The sequence below is a fragment of the Argopecten irradians genome, chromosome 4 (genome assembly GCF_041381155.1).
Source record: "Argopecten irradians isolate NY chromosome 4, Ai_NY, whole genome shotgun sequence".
In the NCBI taxonomy this organism is placed as follows: domain Eukaryota; kingdom Metazoa; phylum Mollusca; class Bivalvia; order Pectinida; family Pectinidae; genus Argopecten; species Argopecten irradians.
This window is the reverse complement of record NC_091137.1, coordinates 47,878,640-47,899,774: the sequence shown is the minus strand read 5'-3', so window position 1 is coordinate 47,899,774 and position 21,135 is coordinate 47,878,640. Positions and strand designations below refer to the sequence as shown.

General features: G+C 34.9%; 1 protein-coding gene across 1 annotated transcript; it reads left to right on the top strand.

The window, feature by feature from the left end:
* Nucleotides 1-5,453: 5,453 nt before the first annotated feature.
* Nucleotides 5,454-20,549, top strand: LOC138321856 (uncharacterized). The gene is made up of 7 exons (XM_069265854.1): nt 5,454-5,467; nt 6,050-6,141; nt 7,672-7,811; nt 8,848-8,997; nt 19,255-19,301; nt 19,751-19,807; nt 20,492-20,549. The coding sequence occupies exons 2-6, from the start codon at nt 6,089-6,091 to the stop codon at nt 19,793-19,795; spliced, it is 435 nt and encodes a 144-aa protein (XP_069121955.1). The 5' UTR covers nt 5,454-5,467; nt 6,050-6,088; the 3' UTR covers nt 19,796-19,807; nt 20,492-20,549.
* The last annotated feature ends 586 nt before the right edge of the window (nt 20,550-21,135 follow it).

Below are 21,135 nucleotides of genomic sequence, written 5' to 3'. Positions count from 1 at the left end.
TTCAGTCTTTTGCTATTTTTTTGTGGCAATCAATTAGGAGGGTATCTGTTAAGTTATCATCGCATTGAAAGCATAGTCTTCTTTCAAACCAAAAGTTGTTTAACTTGTACTGAACAATTAAACGTCATATCACTTTAATTTGAAGGTAGACATTGGCTCCGAAAGGTAACCAGCTTTTAACTTTGTTGATGGAAGGATCCAAAAGGTTTGCTTGTTCTTGTGGGTCAATAACTCACACAAACTCTACCATTTTGTCCAATCTGGCTTGGTAATCCACTGCAAAACAAAATTCCATCACAGAGTAGTCAGCTGAGTCAAGGCTTCCATTCCTCCTGGAATTGCTGATCAGCAAAATGTCACACTCCGAGATGGATCGATAGGTAGAACAGGAGTGGTCGCAGAGAGCAATTCTAACTCATGCTACCCTGAAAGTACATTTAGACTATTCTGAAACACAGAATAGACTAGTTCATTATGAATTTCAGGGATGAATGAGTTAATGATAACAAATGTTTCAGAGCTACGTGCCGGTAAGGCCATGCATGTAAACGGAATGTAACTCATCCATGTCTTGTCCCAAGCACTTACTGAGCGGTAATCAAAGGTCATAGATGCAAGTATTACAGAACCATCTTCAACTCTTCAGCAACCTCTCCACTTAGAGTCCTTAAGTTAAGAGACGAACTCTCTGGCCACCTATCTGGTAGCAAGATAAGACCGACTTGTTATGTGAGAATTAAAAATCATCTACTGTGACAGACGTATGTAATTCAAAGAGAGATAAGTAAAGGAATTTGGCTTCAGCTTCCACGGATCAACAACTACCAGGACAAGACATCGATACAACGGGTAAATACTGATAGTGAACATGTATACTCCACATAAAGAACAAAACTTTATCATGTTACGATTTAGGATGCTATTAACGTCATAAAACAAAGGACCTGGGGTAGTCATGAGTGAAACAGACATATCGGACGCGTCCAATCTGTTCATACATCGCAATGACATCTCTATCCATCGCAGTTGCATCTATTTTGGGTGAAAAATCTAACCTTTGAATGCAGTTCTAGCCCCATTTTTCTACTTCCGAATATATTGCTCCGCACAAAATAGAAGTCCCTTGCTGCGTGGTAGAATACTTAAGAATTAATTTGGATTTCAGTAAGATGGAAGCTAGATCGCACACTTATAAATTGGATCTTTAAGTGGAGATGTTGAAATTATTCCAGGCACAAAAATCATTTACTTTAGAACGAACTATTGCAATGTCTAGGTCATTTTTTCGCTTCGCGTGTATTAGTCTTTCATCTCTTCTGATATCTCTGTCCACATCGGTGAATATCCATGAGACATAATATCAATCTTAATTCTGAATCCCGACAAGACATTTAAATGTGGATATGCTACCAAGCGTATTGGAATATATTTTTTTCTTTTGTGTTTCTCAAACGACAGATATGGAACTTTATGCAGATGTATTGGCAACTTTAGGATTCGATGGATTCTTTACGGGGAAGTGCTTTTTCTTTGAGTGGTTTTTTAGCTCACCTGGTCCGAAGGACCGAGGTGAGCTTATGGGATACCGCAGCGTCCGGCGTCCGGCGACCGTCAACAATCGACTTCTTCTCCATAACCGCTGGTCGGATTTCAACAAAATTTGACTGGTAGCATCCTTATGGGCTACTAACTGAAAATTGTACAAATGATGGGGCTGATCCCCCGGGGGCCTGAGGGGCGGGGCCAAAAGGGGTCAATTTAGCTATTTCCATATAAACGACTTCTTCTCTGAAACCAAGCATGGGATAGCACCCATAATGCAATGGTAGCATCCTTATAGGGTGGGAATTCAAAATTGTACAAATGATGGGGCTGACCTCCCGGGGGCCTGAGGGGCGGGGTCAAATGGGGTCAATTTGGCTATCTCCTTAAAACGACTTCTTCTCTGAAACTAAGCAAGAGATAGCACCCATAATGCAATGGTAGTATCGTTATAGGGTGGGGATTCAAAATTGTACAAATGATGGGGCTGACCCCCGGGGGGGGGGGCTGAGGGGCGGGGTCAAAAGGGGTCAATTTGGCTATTTCCATATAAACAACTTCTCTGAAACCAAGCATGGGATAGCACCCATAATGCAATGGTAGCATCGTTATAGGGTGGGGATTCAAAATTGTACAAATGATGGGGCTGACCTCCCGGGGCCCTGAGGGGCGGGGTCAAAAGGGGTCAATTTGGCTATTTCCATATAAACGACTTCTTCTCTGAAACCAAGCATGGGATAGCACCCATAATGCAATGGTAGCATCGTTATAGGGTGGGGATTCAAAATTGTACAAATGTACAAATGATGGGGCTGACCTCCCGGGGGCCTGAGGGGCGGGGTCAAAAGGGGTCAATTTGGCTATTTCCATATAAATGACTTCTTCTCTGCAACTAAGCGTGGTATAGCACCCATAATGCAATGGTAGCATCCTTATAGTGTGGGGATTCAAAATTGTGCAAATGATAGGGCTGACCTCCCGGGGGCCTAAGGGGCGGGGTCAAAAGGGGTCAATTTGGCTATTTCCATATAAATGACTTCTTCTCTGCCACAAAGCATGGTATAGCACCCATAATGCAATGGTAGCATCGTTATAGGGTGGGGATTCCAAATTGTGCAAATGATAGGGCTGACCCCCGGGGGCCTGAGGGGCGGGGTCAAAAGTGGTCAATTTCCATATAAATGACTTTTTCTCTGCAACTTAACATGGGATTATGCTCATAATGCAATGGTTACATCCTTATAGGGTTTGGATTCAAATTTTGCAAATGATGGGGCTGACCCGCCGGGGGCCTGAATGGTTGGGTCAAAATGGGTTAATTTAGCTATTTCCATATAAACGACTTCTTCTCTGCAACGAAGAATGGAAGAGCACTTATAATGCAATGGTAGCATCCTTATAGGGTTGGGATTTGAAATTGTACAAATGATAGGGCTGACCCCCGGGGCCTTAGACGGCAATAGATGCGAGGTCAAAAAGGTCAATTAGGCTACTACTTTCATATAAATTACTTTGTCTCTGAACCTATGTATTGGATAGCATATTTGTATGGTATCAATAGCATCATTGTATGGTTGTGATTCAAAATTAAACTTTGGGAGTCAATTTTGCTTATTTTTCTAATTGTCAGAGTCTTGTGATAATTACTAACAAAAAACCAGGTGAGCGATACAGGCCCTCTGGGCCTCTTGTAACTCAGACTTCCAGGCAAAGGAAGGCAATAAAACTAGTTTATTGTTTATAGCATTTCGTAAACTTTACCTTATGGTAGTAGCATGTATCCTGTGGGATCGTTACTGGGAAAGGCACATGTGTTGTTCTGATGTGACAATATGCAGCTACTGTAGACATTATCAATAAAACTATTATATATAAAGCCCTGGAGACGATGCCAATAATCCGGATATTTATTTTATGTGCAACTCAGAAAAGAAACTGTCTTGGCATCATTAATATTCTCTTTATTTCCTCATTTTTGAAGATTACATGGTGTTGGAAATGACATTGCTGATATCTTGTCTCCGTTTTAGGTTGAACCGTCCAGGAAAATCGTCCCAGGTGCGGACTTGACACCACATACAGCCCCGCATATGGAAGAAGTCTTCAGAATTCTCAATTTCCTTTTACTGCAAAGATTTGTTGCTTTGATGTTTCCTCATCAAGTTCCGCCAGTCACTAAATTAAAGTTAGCGTTGTTTGGTGCTTACTGTTCCAAGAACCTAATGACATGCTTCTATCAAGCTATACGTGGCATCAAACATATGTGAGTACAGATTAGTGAAGGTCCTCAGCGGTTGCTGATCCCAAAATGGACTAATTTTGCGAATGGCATGGGTGTTTAGTTTACTAAGAAGTCTACCAAAGGGATAGTCAACAAGTTAGGACAACTCTACTACTCAAAAAATAAGAAATATCATCTAGCTCTTGACATTAAGGGACATGGTGACCTTGCATTTCACATGGTGACCTTGACGTTTCATACTTTTGTCATTATTATGTATGTAAGGTATTTTTTGTCTTAGTCAATAAGCCTCACTTCAAGGAACCACTAACTTTCTAACAACAAAACATAGAACCTTAAATGATGTATGCATTCATTTCCATTACAAACAAGAGGCTTTAATGGTCATTTCACAACATTGGCAACAGTTGAATAGGAAAGTCATATTCGTTTGTTCAAGATGGTGACTTTGGCACCCATCTAATGGACAGAGAGGGCAAACCTTTTTTTTAGGAGGGGAGGGGTAACAAGTTTTCTGAGAAATGAGAGTGCCCTTCCATTCAATTCATACAAATGTTCAGTACCATTGGAACTGAACAAGAACTCAATATGTGTTTCAGCTAGCCTCTCGAAGAGGGGGAGGGACTTGTAGAATCCACTGGCGTCGGCGACGGAAATGACTAGGTTAAGGTGCAAGTGTTGAACACTTATCCGTAACAACTGACAGTGATTTCTACATTTCTAGTAATATAAGATTATAAATGCTGTGATGAGTATAAATAATCATTTTAAGGACAAAAATGCTGGTTTTGAGTAATGGTGTAACTTTTGCTACTTTATCTGACGTTTTGATACCTTGATAATTGTTGCCACTGTACAACTGTAGCCATTTTGACACTAAATCAACGTTTAATACAGTTCTTGTATGTTACACATTTTGCATTTTTGATGCCGTCGTTCGGATTACACTTTTGACATACTTGATAACGTCAGTGTCCCATATTTTAGACCTCACTATAATCACGAAACAGCCATGTTCTGGCACATTGACCATTAAACGATGTCGCCACGTTCCCATTATCGAAATAATTTTTAGCAACCTTGTATTTTTCGGTCTTGAATATATTCAATTATTTTAAATGTGGTGTTTTTTTTCTCGCGTCGTTAATTCTATTTACACCCTTCTTTTAATGAACATACAAACCTATTTCGTAACAAAATAAAAGTGGCACCATTTAATAGTGTTTCCATAAACTTGTTTTTTTTATAAAATGTGGTATCCCTGGACTGAGAATAAAATTATAATAATGATTATTATAAATTGTAACAAAAATGCAAATTATATATGCAATTACTTTGCATGCACCAGTTTATATAAAAAATGACAAAAAAGCCATAATTAAAATATTCCTAGGTAACAATTTAAAACAATAAATAAATAAAATTATAAATTATCGAAATAAACGAAATAAACATAAAACATAAATTACTGAATACAAATAAAATATCAAGATCGTTTTGCCTTATTATATTGAATGTCTAACTTATGTCCACTGAATCTAATCAATTTTATTGTGTTCATACAACATAGTTCATACAATATATAGTTTGTTACATAAGTGAAAAAGACAGGTGTTTACTACGATAAGCGTTCCTATTAAAACGCAGGCAAGTGACACTCTTTATCGTGGAGGCCTCGATCAGGTAAGGTGTCTAATATTACTAGTCTTAGATAAGCAGGATACTGTTCGATAAACTTTTGGTTAATTTTTTTTAAAAGTTTGCATATTTCCTTTCGTTTTCCTTCTAAGTGGACGATATTTATGAAATACATCATGGCTTATCTAAATATGTACAAGTATGCATTAAAACTATAATTGTACCACAAAAGAAAAGAATGTTTTTAATTTTTTTTCCACATGTTTAGTTCTTTTTCCTTCTAAGAGAACGATATCTATAAAGTAAGTCATTGCTTATCTCAATCTTTACACGAATGCATTAAGGATGTATTCTTCTGAGGTTTCAATCCCGTTGAAGTCTCGTTTCAACATAGATCAAAGAAGTTATAAGATTTCAAATAAAATTTATCAATATCTGTAGCTTCGTGGTAATTAAAATTTTAAGCATAAATGTGTGAAACAATACGTTTTTGTCACTTTATTTCACATTCAATGGTAATTTTAGTACTTTATTTTTTTCCTCTAAATTGTTGAAAAATAAGAGATATTGAAATGGGGCAAAAAAAAACCCTTACATGCATGCTAAATTCCTTGATCATTTCCACAGTTCCCGGAATTAACTCGGCGATCCCCCAGATTAACCATCATGTATTACATCAGTGCACTAATTTTGCTTCTGTCAGTCGGTGCATCCTTCGGGTAAGTAGTCTATCCATCCTCGATACTCCAGGGGTTCCGATCACTTACGATCTCTAAACCCCTGGACTATCTCATAGTAAAACTGAAGGCAACTCAGCGGAAAACATCTGAACCAATTACGGGCCTTCAAAGATTTCCTTTGAAGACTACAGAGAGAGCGACGCCTAACATCAAAGCCACACTGTTAACCACAGTGTACCGTTATAAGGCTCTTTTGATGTTCATTAAACGACTAAATTACCTGCTCCGTTGCCTCCAATTTTACTTTCATATAGTCCAGGGGTGTAGAAATCGTAAGTGATCGGAAAACCTTGAGTATCGAGGATATAGTATATTGCGATATGAAAGTTTGATATCCTTTAAACTTTTATTCGTGGTTATTAAATTTCGTGAATTCCGTTTCAAAACAAGTTCACGGAGATAAACTTTCGCGGAACACACGACATATAGTTCTTCTATCATACTAAGTCATATCGATCATAATTCGCAGAGATAAACTTTCGCGAATTTCATTCGATCGCGAAAATAAATCGCACGCGAATAAAAGTTATTTTAAAGAAACTTTAACCTAAAATTAACTTTTTATTATTGAACCCATTATATTCCTTCATTATCATAGTGACTGGTTTTTAGTGATTTTCGAGCCTCTATGGATACTTCTGAGAAAAAAATGGAAGTTATTAGAAAAAAAATCTTATTGTTGGTGTATTTGAAACAATTTTAGCTGCCAGTGTACATGCCACGTGCACTGTGTGACTCATACGAACGTATTTCATTCACTCTTTAAAACTAATCATCTGGGACACGTTTTATACCCATCCTCTATACTCCAGGGGTTACTATCGCTGTCGTTATATCCATCCATGGACTATTTCATAACAAACCAGAAGGCTTCGTGTTTGACACTAAATGAACAAGTAGTTTGGTCGATGTAGATCAAAACAATTGAACATCGGTACACGGTTGTTAACAGTAATGTTGACTTGGAGTTTGGTGTTGCTCTCTATGTAGTCTCTCTCCTTAACTGCCTCCAGTATTACTATATGATAGTCCATCGATAGTGAATGATAGTGAAGGTAGCCCCTGGCGTATCAAAGACGGATACAATACTGTTAACATTGCAATTGCTACTGACATGGGTATATATCAATTATGGACTTTGGCTGAGGTCCATATGGTGTTATATCGCCCGCGTAGAATAAATAATGACCGTGGGCGTAGCCGAGGTCATTATTTTAAATTCTACAAGGGCGATATGACACCATATGAACCGAAACAAAGGTCCATCATTTTTATATTAGACATGTCGTTTCTTTATCAAATGTAAAAACAATCTCTAATGTGTATATTAATTACGATTACAATTGATCAAAGAACGCTCCCACCGTAAAGAATGTAGCGTTTTGGCAATGAAGTTCTCAAAGGAATATTAACTCGGTGTTTCTAAAAATAGAAAGACTATAGCATAATCTAATATATATTAATAATGTCCTCCAAATTTATGCATTCAGTAATTGTTTTTCTTCGTAGGCAGACCACCCACGCTACACCTTCACACCAGCAGATATACGCAGCGACCGATATAGCTTTCAAGCATATCGATCGAAATAACGACGGCATTATACAAGAACGGGAGCTTGAGCAAGCATTCATCCACGCTGATGCGAACCGTAAGTACATGTAGCCATACAATACATGATCTTTTAATAGCTATTCCTGAAGTTGCTTACATTTGCGAGGAATTCCATTTCGCAAATGCGCGGATCCATTCAAATTCACGAAAATTAATACCTCGCAAAAATAATCAAAATCATATGGTTTACCTATCACAGCCTATCAGTATGAATGACGGTTTCAAAGACTACAATGAAAAAGGAAATAGGAAAGAAATAAATACCCGCGAACAAATTTGAAACAGTGAATCGCAAAATTTAAAGATGCTCCACCGCTGACAGAGCATAACTGATATTCATCAATTGAACAATAATTGGTGTTAAATTATGTGTATATATATATGTCTAATTAACACAAAAAATAATATGAAATAATTTATTTTGCCTTTGGAGCATGTGCAATCAGTACTTCATTCCATATAGGATAAAGTGCCACGCATTTTTTTCGGGATGCAATTAATTATTTTTCATACTTTTAATTTGAATTAAAATTAGAACCTCAACTTGTTCAATGGTGGTAATGCTGTACAGGGAGTAACTTTTGTAACTGAAGAAAAATACTAAATCGTCTGCTCCTGTTTTAGATAGTGGGAAATACCATTTGTCAGCGGTGGAGCATATTTAACAGATATATAGTATATTACACTATTAATTATCTTCTACTAATTTTTGATACAATGATGTCATTATCAGGAAAACTAGTTTACTTTAACAGTTAGTGGATATCTGGATAGCGGTTTGCCAGAATCTGTCGTGAACGCAGAAACCACGAATAGGTTTAAAGACCTGCTGGACAACCACTTAAAGGGCAATATGCAAGATAATTATTGATAAAAATTTTGCAACTCAAATGTATTTTACCATTGGTAATATACTATCTGTGGTATAGGTCTAATGATATGACATAAAGGTTTTCAACCTACGTCAATAAGATTTCAATTTAATTCTTTGGAAATACTGTCATTACTTTTCATTTGAAGCTAATAATAAAACAAAATAAGATATGGTGAAGTTGTATTGTTATTGTTTCTAGACGATGGTCGCATAAGTGAAAAGGAATACGAGATGGGTGGTTCAAACCACGCTTTCCGACAGATGGTATTCCTGGAGATGGACAACGACGGTGATGGTTTTGTGGACGAAAGCACGCTTCTGGGACAGTATTCAATAATGAATACCAATAGTAAGTGGTTAGGGAAAAGCGTCTGGGACAGTATTCAATAATGTATACCAATAGTAAGTTGTTAGGGACAAGGTTATGGGACATTATTCAATAATGAATACCAATAGTAAGTGGTTAGGGAAAAGTTTCTTGGACAGTATTCAATAATGTATACCAATAGTAAGTTGTTAGGGACAAGGTTATGGGACAGTATTCGATAATGAATACGAATAGTAAGTTGTTAGGGACAAGGTTAAGGGACAGTATTCAATAATGAATACCAATAGTAAGTTGTTAGGGACAAGGTTATGGGACAGTATTCAATAATGAATACCAATAGTAAGTTGTTAGGGACAAGGTTATGGGACATTATTCAATAATGAATACCAATAGTAAGTGGTTAGAGACAAGGTTATGGGACAGTTTTCAATAATGAATACCAATAGTAAGTGGATAGGGACAAGGTTATGAGACAGTATTCAATAATGAATAACAATAGTTAGTTGTTAGGGACAAGGTTATGGGACATTATTCAATAATGAATACCAATAGTAAAATGTTAGGAAAAAGCTAATGCGATAGTATTCATTAATGAATACCAATAGTAAGTGGATAGGGACAAGGTAATGGGACAGTATTTAATAATGAATACCAATAGTAAGTTGTTAGGGACAAGGTTATGGGACAGTATTCAATAATGAATACCAATAGTAAGTTGTTAGGGACAAGGTTATGGGACAGTATTCAATAATGAATACCAATAGTAAGTGGATAGGGACAAGGTTATGAGACAGTATTCAATAATGAATAACAATAGTTAGTTGTTAGGGACAAGGTTATGGGACAGTATTCAATAATGAATACCAATAGTAAGTGGATAGGGAACAAGGTTATGAGACAGTATTCAATAATGAATACCAATAGTAAAATGTTAGGAAAAAGCTAATGCGATAGTATTCATTAATGAATACCAATAGTAAGTGGATAGGGACAAGGTTATGGGACAGTATTCAATAATGAATACGAATAGTAAGTATTAGGGACAAGGTTATGGGACAGTATTCAATAATGAATACGAATAGTAAGTTGTTAGGGACAAGTTTATGGGACAGTATTCAATAATGAATACGAATAGTAAGTTGTTAGGGACAAGGTTATGGGACATTATTCAATAATGAATACCAATAGTAAGTTGTTAGGGAAAAAGGTTATGGACAGTATTCAATAATGAATACCAATAGTAAGTGGTTAGAACAAGGTTATGGGACAGTATTCAATAATGAATACCAATAGTAAGTGGTTAGGGACAAGGTTATGGGACAGTATTCAATAATGAATACCAATAGTAAGTGGTTAGGGACAAGGTTATGGGACAGTATTCAATAATGAATACCAAAGTAAGTGGTTAGGGACAAGGTTATGGGACAGTATTCAATAATGAATACCAATAGTAAGTGGTTAGGGACAAGGTTATGGGACAGTATTCAATAATGAATACCAATAGTAAGTTAAGGGACAAGGTTATGGACAGTATTCAATAATGGTAATACCTATAGTAAGTGGTTAGAGACAAGGTTATGGGACAGTATTCAATAATGAATACCAACAGTAAGTGGTTAGGGACAAGGTTATTGGACAGTATTCAATAATGAATACCAAATAGTAAGTGGTTAGGGTAAAGCTTCTGGGACAGTATTTAATAATGAATACCAATAGTAAGTGGTTAGAGACAAGGTTATGGGACAGTATTCAATAATGAATACCAATAGTAAGTGGTTAGGGAAAAGCTTCTGGGACAGTATTCAATAATGTATACCAATAGTAAGTTGTTAGGGACAAGGTTATGGGACAGTATTCAATAATGAATACCAATAGTAAGTGGTTAGGGACAAGGTTATTGGACAGTATTCAATAATGAATACAAATAGTAAGTGGTTAGGGTAAAGCTTCTGGGACAGTATTCAATAATGAATACCAATAGTAAGTTTTTAGGGACAAGGTTAAGGGACAGTATTCAATAATGAATACCAATAGTAAGTTGTTAGGGACAAGGTTATGGGACAGTATTCAATAATGAATACCAATAGTAAGTTGTTAGGGACAAGGTTATGGGACAGTATTCAATAATGAATACCAATAGTAAGTTGTTAGGGACAAGGTTATGGGACAGTATTCAATAATGAATACCAATAGTAGTAAGTTGTTAGGGACAAGGTTATGGGACAGTATTCAATAATGAATACCAATAGTAAGTTGTTAGGGACAAGGTTATGGGACAGTATTCAATAATGAATACCAATAGTAAGTTGTTAGGGACAAGGTTATGGGACAGTATTCAATAATGAATACCAATAGTAAGTTGTTAGGGACAAGGTTATGGGACAGTATTCAAATGATACAATAATAATGAATACCAAATAGTAAGTTGTTAGGGACAAGGTTATGGGACAGTATTCAATAATGAATACCAATAGTAAGTTGTTAGGGACAAGGTTATGGGACAGTATTCAATAATGAATACAATAGTAAGTTGTTAGGGACAAGGTTATGGGACAGTATTCAATAATGAATACCAATAGTAAGTGGTTAGGGACAAGGTTATGGGACATATTCAATAATGATACCAATAGTAAGTGGTTAGGACAAGGTTATGGGACAGTATTCAATAATGAATACCAATAGTAAGTTGTTAGGGACAAGGTTATGGGACATTATTCAATAATGAATACCAATAGTAAGTTGTTAGGGACAAGGTTATGGGACAGTATTCAATAATGAATACCAATAGTAAGTGGTTAGGGACAAGGTTATGGGACAGTATTCAATAATGAATACCAATAGTAAGTTGTTAGGGACAAGGTTATGGGACAGTATTCAATAATGAATACCAATAGTAAGTTGTTAGGGACAAGGTTATGGGACAGTATTTAATAATGAATACCAATAGTAAGTTGTTAGGGACAAGGTTATGGGACAGTATTCAATAATGAATACCAATAGTAAGTTGTTAGGGACAAGGTTATGGGACAGTATTCAATAATGAATACCAATAGTAAGTTGTTAGGGACAAGGTTATGGGACAGTATTCAATAATGAATACCAATAGTAAGTTGTTAGGGACAAGGTTATGGGACAGTATTCAATAATGAATACCAATAGTAAGTTGTTAGGGACAAGGTTATGGGACAGTATTCAATAATGAATACCAATAGTAAGTTGTTAGGGACAAGGTTATGGGACAGTATTCAATAATGAATACCAATAGTAAGTTGTTAGGGACAAGGTTATGAAATATATGGACAGTTATTCAATAATGAATACCAATAGTAAGTTGTTAGGGACAAGGTTATGGGACAGTATTCAATAATGAATACCAATAGTAAGTGGTTAGGGACAAGGTTATGGGACATATTCAATAATGAATACCAATAGTAAGTTGTTAGGGACAAGGTTATGGGACAGTATTCAATAATGAATACCAATAGTAAGTTGTTAGGGACAAGGTTATGGGACAGTATTCAATAATGAATACCAATAGTAAGTTGTTAGGGACAAGGTTATGGGACAGTATTCAATAATGAATACCAATAGTAAGTTGTTAGGGACAAGGTTATGGGACAGTATTCAATAATGAATACCAATAGTAAGTTGTTTAGGGACAAGGTTATGGGACAGTATTCAATAATGAATACCAATAGTAAGTTGTTTAGGGACAAGGTTATAAGGGACAGTATTCAATAATGAATACCAATAGTAAGTTGTTAGGACAAGGTTATGGGACAGTATTCAATAATGAATACCAATAGTAAGTTGTTAGGGACAAGGTTATGGGACAGTATTCAATAATGAATACCAATAGTAAGTGGTTAGGGAAAAGCGTCTGGGACAGTATTCAATAATGAATACCAATAGTAAGTTGTTAGGGACAAGGTTAAGGGACAGTATTCAATAATGAATACTAATAGTAAGTTGTTAGGGACAAGGTTATGGGACAGTATTCAATAATGAATACCAATAGTAAGTTGTTAGGGACAAGGTTATGGGACAGTATTCAATAATGAATACCAATAGTAAGTTGTTAGGGACAAGGTTATGGGACAGTATTCAATAATGAATACCAATAGTAAGTTGTTAGGGACAAGGTTATGGGACATTATTCAATAATGAATACCAATAGTAAGTTGTTAGGGACAAGGTTCTGGGACAGTATTCAATAATGAATACCAATAGTAAGTTGTTAGGGACAAGGTTATGGGACAGTATTCAATAATGAATACCAATAGTAAGTTGTTAGGGACAAGGTTATGGGACAGTATTCAATAATGAATACCAATAGTAAGTTGTTAGGGACAAGGTTATGGGACAGTATTCAATAATGAATACCAATAGTAAGTTGTTAGGGACAAGGTAATGGGACAGTATTCAATAATGAATACCAATAGTAAGTTGTTAGGGAAAAGTTATGGGACAGTATTCAGATAATGAATACCAATAGTAAGTTGTTAGGGACAAGGTTATGGGACAGTATTCAATAATGAATACCAATAGTAAGTTGTTAGGGACAAGGTTATGGGACAGTATTCAATAATGAATACCAATAGTAAGTTGTTAGGGACAAGGTTATGGGACAGTATTCAATAATGAATACCAATAGTAAGTAGGGAAAGTTTGGGACAGTATTCAATATGATACCAATAGTAAGTTGTTAGGGACAAGGTTATGGGACAGTATTCAATAATGAATACCAATAGTAAGTTGTTAGGGACAAGGTTATGGGACAGTATTCAATAATGAATACCAATAGTAAGTTGTTAGGGACAAGGTTATGGGACAGTATTCAATAATGAATACCAATAGTAAGTGGTTAGGGACAAGGTTATGGGACAGTATTCAATAATGAATACCAATAGTAAGTTGTTAGGGACAAGGTTATGGGACAGTATTCAATAATGAATACCAATAGTAAGTTGTTAGGGACAAGGTTATGGGACAGTATTCAATAATGAATACCAATAGTAAGTTGTTAGGGACAAGGTTATGGGACAGTTATTCAATAATGAATACCAATAGTAAGTGTTAGGGACAAGCTTATGGGACAGTATTCAGATAATGAATACCAATAGTAAGTTGTTAGGGACAAGGTTATGGGACAGTATTCAATAATGAATACCAATAGTAAGTTGTTAGGGACAAGGTTATGGGACAGTATTCAATAATGAATACGAATAGTAAGTTGTTAGGGACAAGGTTATGGGACAGTATTCAATAATGAATACGAATAGTAAGTTGTTTTAGGGACAAGGTTCTGGGACAGTATTCAATAATGAATACCAATAGTAAGTTGTTAGGGACAAGGTTATGGGACAGTATTCAATAATGAATACCAATAGTAAGTTGTTAGGGACAAGGTTATGGGACAGTATTCAATAATGAATACCAATAGTAAGTTGTTAGGGACAAGGTTATGGGACAGTATTCAATAATGAATACCAATAGTAAGTTGTTAGGGACAAGGTTAGGGACAGTATTCAATAATGAATACCAATAGTAAGTTGTTAGGGACAAGGTTATGGGACAGTATTCAATAATGAATACCAATAGTAAGTTGTTAGGGACAAGGTTATGGGACAGTATTCAATAATGAATACCAATAGTAAGTTGGTTAGGGACAAGGTTATGGGACAGTATTCAATAATGAATACCAATAGTAAGTTGTTAGGGACAAGGTTATGGGACAGTATTCAATAATGAATACCAATAGTAAGTTGTTAGGGACAAGGTTATGGGACAGTATTCAATAATGAATACCAATAGTAAGTTGTTAGGGACAAGGTTATGGGACAGTATTCAATAATGAATACCAATAGTAAGTTGTTAGGGACAAGGTTATGGGACAGTATTCAATAATGAATACCAATAGTAAGTGGTTAGGGACAAGGTTATGGGACAGTATTCAATAATGAATACCAATAGTAAGTTGTTAGGGACAAGGTTATGGGACAGTATTCAATAATGAATACCAATAGTAAGTTGTTAGGGACAAGGTTATGGGACAGTATTCAATAATGAATACCAATAGTAAGTTGTTAGGGACAAGGTTATGGGACAGTATTCAATAATGAATACCAATAGTAAGTTGTTAGGGACAAGGTTATGGGACAGTATTCAATAATGAATACCAATAGTAAGTGGTTAGAGACAAGGTTATGGGACAGTATTCAATAATGAATACCAATAGTAAGTTGTTAGGGACAAGGTTATGGGACAGTATTCAATAATGAATACCAATAGTAAGTTGTTAGGGACAAGGTTATGGGACAGTATTCAATAATGAATACCAATAGTAAGTGGTTAGGACAAAGGTTATGGGACAGTATTCAATAATGAATACCAATAGTAAGTTGTTTAGGACAAGGTTATGGGACAGTATTCAATAATGAATACCAATAGTAAGTGGTTAGGGAAAAGGTTCTGGGACAGTATTCAATAATGAATACCAATAGTAAGTATTAGGGACAAGGTTATGGGACAGTATTCAATAATGAATACGAATAGTAAGTTGTTAGGGAAAAGGTTATGGGACAGTATTCAATAATGAATACCAATAGTAAGTGGTTAGGGACAAGGTTATGGGACAGTATTCAATAATGAATACCAATAGTAAGTGGTTAGGGACAAGGTTATGGGACAGTATTCAATAATGAATACCAATAGTAAGTGGTTAGGGACAAGGTTATGGGACAGTATTCAATAATGAATACCAATAGTAAGTGGTTAGGGACAAGGTTATGGGACAGTATTCAATAATGAATACGAATAGTAAGTTGTTAGGGACAAGTTTATGGGACAGTATTCAATAATGAATACGAATAGTAAGTTGTTAGGGACAAGTTTATGGGACAGTATTCAATAATGAATACCAATAGTAAGTGGTTAGGGACAAGGTTATGGGACAGTATTCAATAATGAATACCAATAGTAAGTGTTAGGGACAAGGTTATGGGACAGTATTCAATAATGAATACCAATAGTAAGTTGGTTAGGGACAAGGTTATGGGACAGTATTCAATAATGAATACCAATAGTAAGTGGATAGGGACAAGGTTATGGGACAGTATTCAATAATGAATACCAATAGTAAGTTGTTAGGGACAAGGTTATGGGACAGTATTCAATAATGAATACCAATAGTAAGTTGTTAGGGACAAGGTTATGGGACAGTATTCAATAATGAATACCAATAGTAAGTGGTTAGGGACAAGGTTATGGGACAGTATTCAATAATGAATACCAATAGTAAGTGGTTAGAGACAAGGTTATGGGACAGTATTCAATAATGAATACCAATAGTAAGTGGTTAGAGACAAGGTTATGGGACAGTATTCAATAATGAATACCAATAGTAAGTTGTTAGGGACAAGGTTATGGGACAGTATTCAATAATGAATACCAATAGTAAGTTGTTAGGGACAAGGTTATGGGACAGTATTCAATAATGAATACCAATAGTAAGTTGTTAGGGACAAGGTTATGGGACAGTATTCAATAATGAATACCAATAGTAAGTTGTTAGGGACAAGGTTATGGGACAGTATTCAATAATGAATACCAATAGTAAGTTGTTAGGGACAAGGTTATGGGACAGTATTCAATAATGAATACCAATAGTAAGTTGTTAGGGACAAGGTTATGGGACAGTATTCAATAATGAATACCAATAGTAAGTGGTTAGACACAAGGTTATGGGACAGTATTCAATAATGAATACGAATAGTAAGTTTTTAGGGACAAGGTTATGGGACATTATTCAATAATGAATACCAATAGTAAGTTGTTAGGGAAAAGCGTCTGGGACAGTATTCAATAATGAATACCAATAGTAAGTGGTTAGACACAAGGTTAAGGGACAGTATTCAATAATGAATACCAATAGTAAGTTGTTAGGGACAAGGTTATGGGACAGTATTCAATAATGAATACCAATAGTAAGTTGTTAGGGACAAGGTTATGGGACAGTATTCAATAATGAATACCAATAGTAAGTTGTTAGGGACAAGGTTATGGGACAGTATTCAATAATGAATACCAATAGTAAGTTGTTAGGGACAAGGTTATGGGACAGTATTCAATAATGAATACCAATAGTAAGTTGTTAGGGACAAGGTTATGGGACAGTATTCAATAATGAATACCAATAGTAAGTTGTTAGGGACAAGGTTATGGGACAGTATTCAATAATGAATACCAATAGTAAGTTGTTAGGGACAAGGTTATGGGACAGTATTCAATAATGAATACCAATAGTAAGTTATTAGGGACAAGGTTATGGGACAGTATTCAATAATGAATACCAATAGTAAGTTGTTAGGGACAAGGTTATGGGACAGTATTCAATAATGAATACGAATAGTAAGTTTTTAGGGACAAGGTTATGGGACATTATTCAATAATGAATACCAATAGTAAGTTGTTAGGAAAAAGCTTATGTGATAGTATTCAATAATGAATACCAATAGTAAGTGGTTAGACACAAGGTTAAGGGACAGTATTCAATAATGAATACCAATAGTAAGTTGTTTGGGACAAGGTTATGGGACAGTATTCAATAATGAATACCAATAGTAAGTGGTTAGGGAAAAGCTTCTGGGACAGTATTCAATAATGAATACCAATAGTAAGTTGTTAGGGACAAGGTTATGGGACAGTATTCAATAATGAATACCAATAGTAAGTTGTTAGGGACAAGGTTATGGGACATTATTCAATAATGAATACCAATAGTAAGTGGTTAGAGACAAGGTTATGGGACAGTATTCAATAATGAATACCAATAGTAAGTTGTTAGGGACAAGGTTATGGGACAGTATTCAATAATGAATACGAATAGTAAGTTTTTAGGGACAAGGTTATGGGACATTATTCAATAATGAATACCAATAGTAAGTTGTTAGGAAAAAGCTTATGTGATAGTATTCAATAATGAATACCAATAGTAAGTGGTTAGACACAAGGTTAAGGGACAGTATTCAATAATGAATACCAATAGTAAGTTGTTTGGGACAAGGTTATGGGACAGTATTCAATAATGAATACCAATAGTAAGTGGTTAGGGAAAAGCTTCTGGGACAGTATTCAGAATATATACCAATAGTAAGTTGTTAGGGACAAGGTTATGGGACAGTATTCAATAATGAATACCAATAGTAAGTTGTTAGGGACAAGGTTATGGGACAGTATTCAATAATGAATACTAATAGTAAGTGGTTAGAGACAAGGTTAAGGGACCATATTCAATAATGAATACCAATAGTAAGTTGTTAAGGACAAGGTTATGGGACAGTATTCAATAATGAATACGAATAGTAAGTTTTTAGGGACAAGGTTATGGGACATTATTCAATAATGAATACCAATAGTAAGTTGTTAGGAAAAAGCTTATGCGATAGTATTCAATAATGAATACCAATAGTAAGTGGTTAGAGACAAGGTTAAGGGACATTATTCAATAATGAATACCAATACTAAGTTGTTAGGGACAAGGTTATGGGACAGTATTCAGAATGTATACCAATAGTAAGTTGTTAGGGACAAGGTTATGGGACAGTATTCAATAATGAATACCAATAGTAAGTTGTTAGGGACAAAGTTATGGGACATTATTCAATAATGAATACCAATAGTAAGTGGTTAGAGACAAGGTTATGGGACAGTATTCAATAATGAATACCAATAGTAAGTGGTTAGAGACAAGGTTATGGGACAGTATTCAATAATGAATACCAATAGTAAGTGGTTAGAGACAAGGTTATGCGACAGTATTCAATAATGAATACCAATAGTAAGTTGTTAGGGACAAGGTTATGCGACAGTATTCAATAATGAATACCAGTAGTAAGTGGTTAGGGAAAGGTTATGAACTGTAATCAGTATTAGCTCTACAGTTAATGAATTTGAAGTGAATTAGATTTAAGGCAATGGTATATCCTACGTTTTGATACCAATACTAAGCGGATGTCCGTATAACAAAGGGAGATTACTAGGGTTGTGTATTTTCTGTATGAAGTGAGAGGGGTATAACTTAATAGTCACACTGAACTAAATGCTTGTTATAATTTATAACTCTCCAATTGACTACATATTTATTGCAGCCTTTATAAGAGAAAGAATATAATTTTTTTGGTACAAATCATTAGCAATGGCAAAACTTAAAATTATATTTCAACATAGTCTGTCTTCTGTATTTCATTACCTTCAAATACGTTTGCATCTTTTTATTAGACGATCTAATTGTAAGCAGAGCGGAATTCGATAAGTTTTACACTGCGGTAAGTTTTGAAAGACAATAGACTTAAAATATTTTATTTGACCTAATTTTTGAAACAGAATTTATAGATAATAGACTGAAACTATTGAGTTTGACTTAATTTTGAAACAGTATACCTATCTAAGTCTGTCAGTCGGTTGACCTCTTTTAGATAAAATAAAAGTTTATATTTCTTCTTTCCTTTATGCACCTAGTACAATACGGTATACAGTACAGCAGTATCAAGATGAAACTAACATGTATATGCTTATCAAAGTAAAATAAAAATTAAAAAAAAAACCAGCAAAATTATATGATGGATACGTTGACAGTCACACAACAGTGATTTTATTTTTTATTTTTTTATTCTATTGGGATCGTATGTTGTATGGCCTATTAATAAAATATAATTTTATTTTTGTATATTGTTGTTTTGCACTTTGTGTTTACAATGGCTTGATTTATTTATAGCTTATTGAGAATGCGCTGCAACACCATGGATACTTGCTAGGATAAAGAAGGCAAAATGTGAGTGATACTCTTATCATTATTATCACATTGTGTATGAGGCTGTATGAAAGTATTCTCATAAAACATAAATATTGACAGGCAAACATCAGAACAGGAATATTTTAACAGTATATTGTAAATGAAATCATTTTCACGGTGAATAATTTTCTCGTTTTTATACCGAGGAGTTTTGGAGTTCTGCTTTACATGTATTTTTCACAGAGATTTATTTTCACAATTTCTGAATGTAATCGAAGTCCGTGAAATTTATTTGCACGCAAAACTTGATGTACAGTATTGTTTTGTTCCATGGCTACAGCACCTCCACCTTGGTAGATTTCCTTTTAAGAGTCAAATAAGTCATATTGTTCAAACATAACGATATTGCATGATGAATGTATGAACTATGGATATATATATATTTATACAGTAGAACCTGATTCTTATAGTCAGAGAATAGTTCAGGGAACGGAAAATCTCTTCAAATTCTCCAGATTTCAAATATGTATGAACAGAAATTATATTAAATTTCATATCTAGCAAGACTTCAATATAACCGATTCGACTGTAATTAATATACGTCAATAAATTTGTTGAAATTGAAATATAACCGATTTCAAATTAAATAGATCCTACTTTATTTGTATTATTGATGTCAGTTAGCAGTCAAATAAATTAGGATATTTTAATTTTATATTACAGATGGCTTCGAGTGGTCCACAGAAAGGACAATGGAATGTAATAAACGCAAGCAAAGTGACCAAGAGTTGTGTTATTGTTATGAAAGACGGGTTCCCATTATAATAACAAAAAATAATAAATATAATATATTTTAATTTTCTACCACAATGCGTCGTGTTATTCAACTCTCGGGTCATTGTATAAATTGACAGGATGTTGGATAAATAACTTTTATTACATCTTTCGCAATGAAATAGAAGGTTTTACGGTGAACATAAAACCGACATACTTCACTCCAGTGAATATATATCAATTTTGATAAATCACTCGCATTTGACCAAATGGAATGCAGCATTGACAGTGAAAATATCATGTTGATTGTTACGTTATTTTCTTGTGCACAAAAATGACGTCATATTTTTGTGATGAAATATGATGCTATACCAAAACATGACGCAATAATCGCAAGGGCAGTAACTTTCTACAATACAATGGCGGAATAACCTTTGGCGGAATTAGTAGTGATGGTTATCTGTAAAGGAAGCGAAAAAGCGAAGGGTAATAAATAGACTATTCTTTGTTTCTTGATGAATACCAGTGATATTCATCTCGTGACAGTTAAGGTGTAGATTAAATGCACCTAGGGCGGCCTTGAACTCGGTACT

Coding starts and splice junctions, on each gene's coding strand:
- LOC138321856 (XM_069265854.1), top strand. CDS start 6,089: ATGTATTACATCAGTGCACTAATTTTGCTTCTGTCAGTCGGTGCATCC. Junction 8,998..19,254: donor TTCAATAATGAATACCAATA/GTAAGTGGTTAG, acceptor TCTTTTTATTAG/ACGATCTAATTGTAAGCAGA. Junction 19,302..19,750: donor TCGATAAGTTTTACACTGCG/GTAAGTTTTGAA, acceptor ATTTATTTATAG/CTTATTGAGAATGCGCTGCA.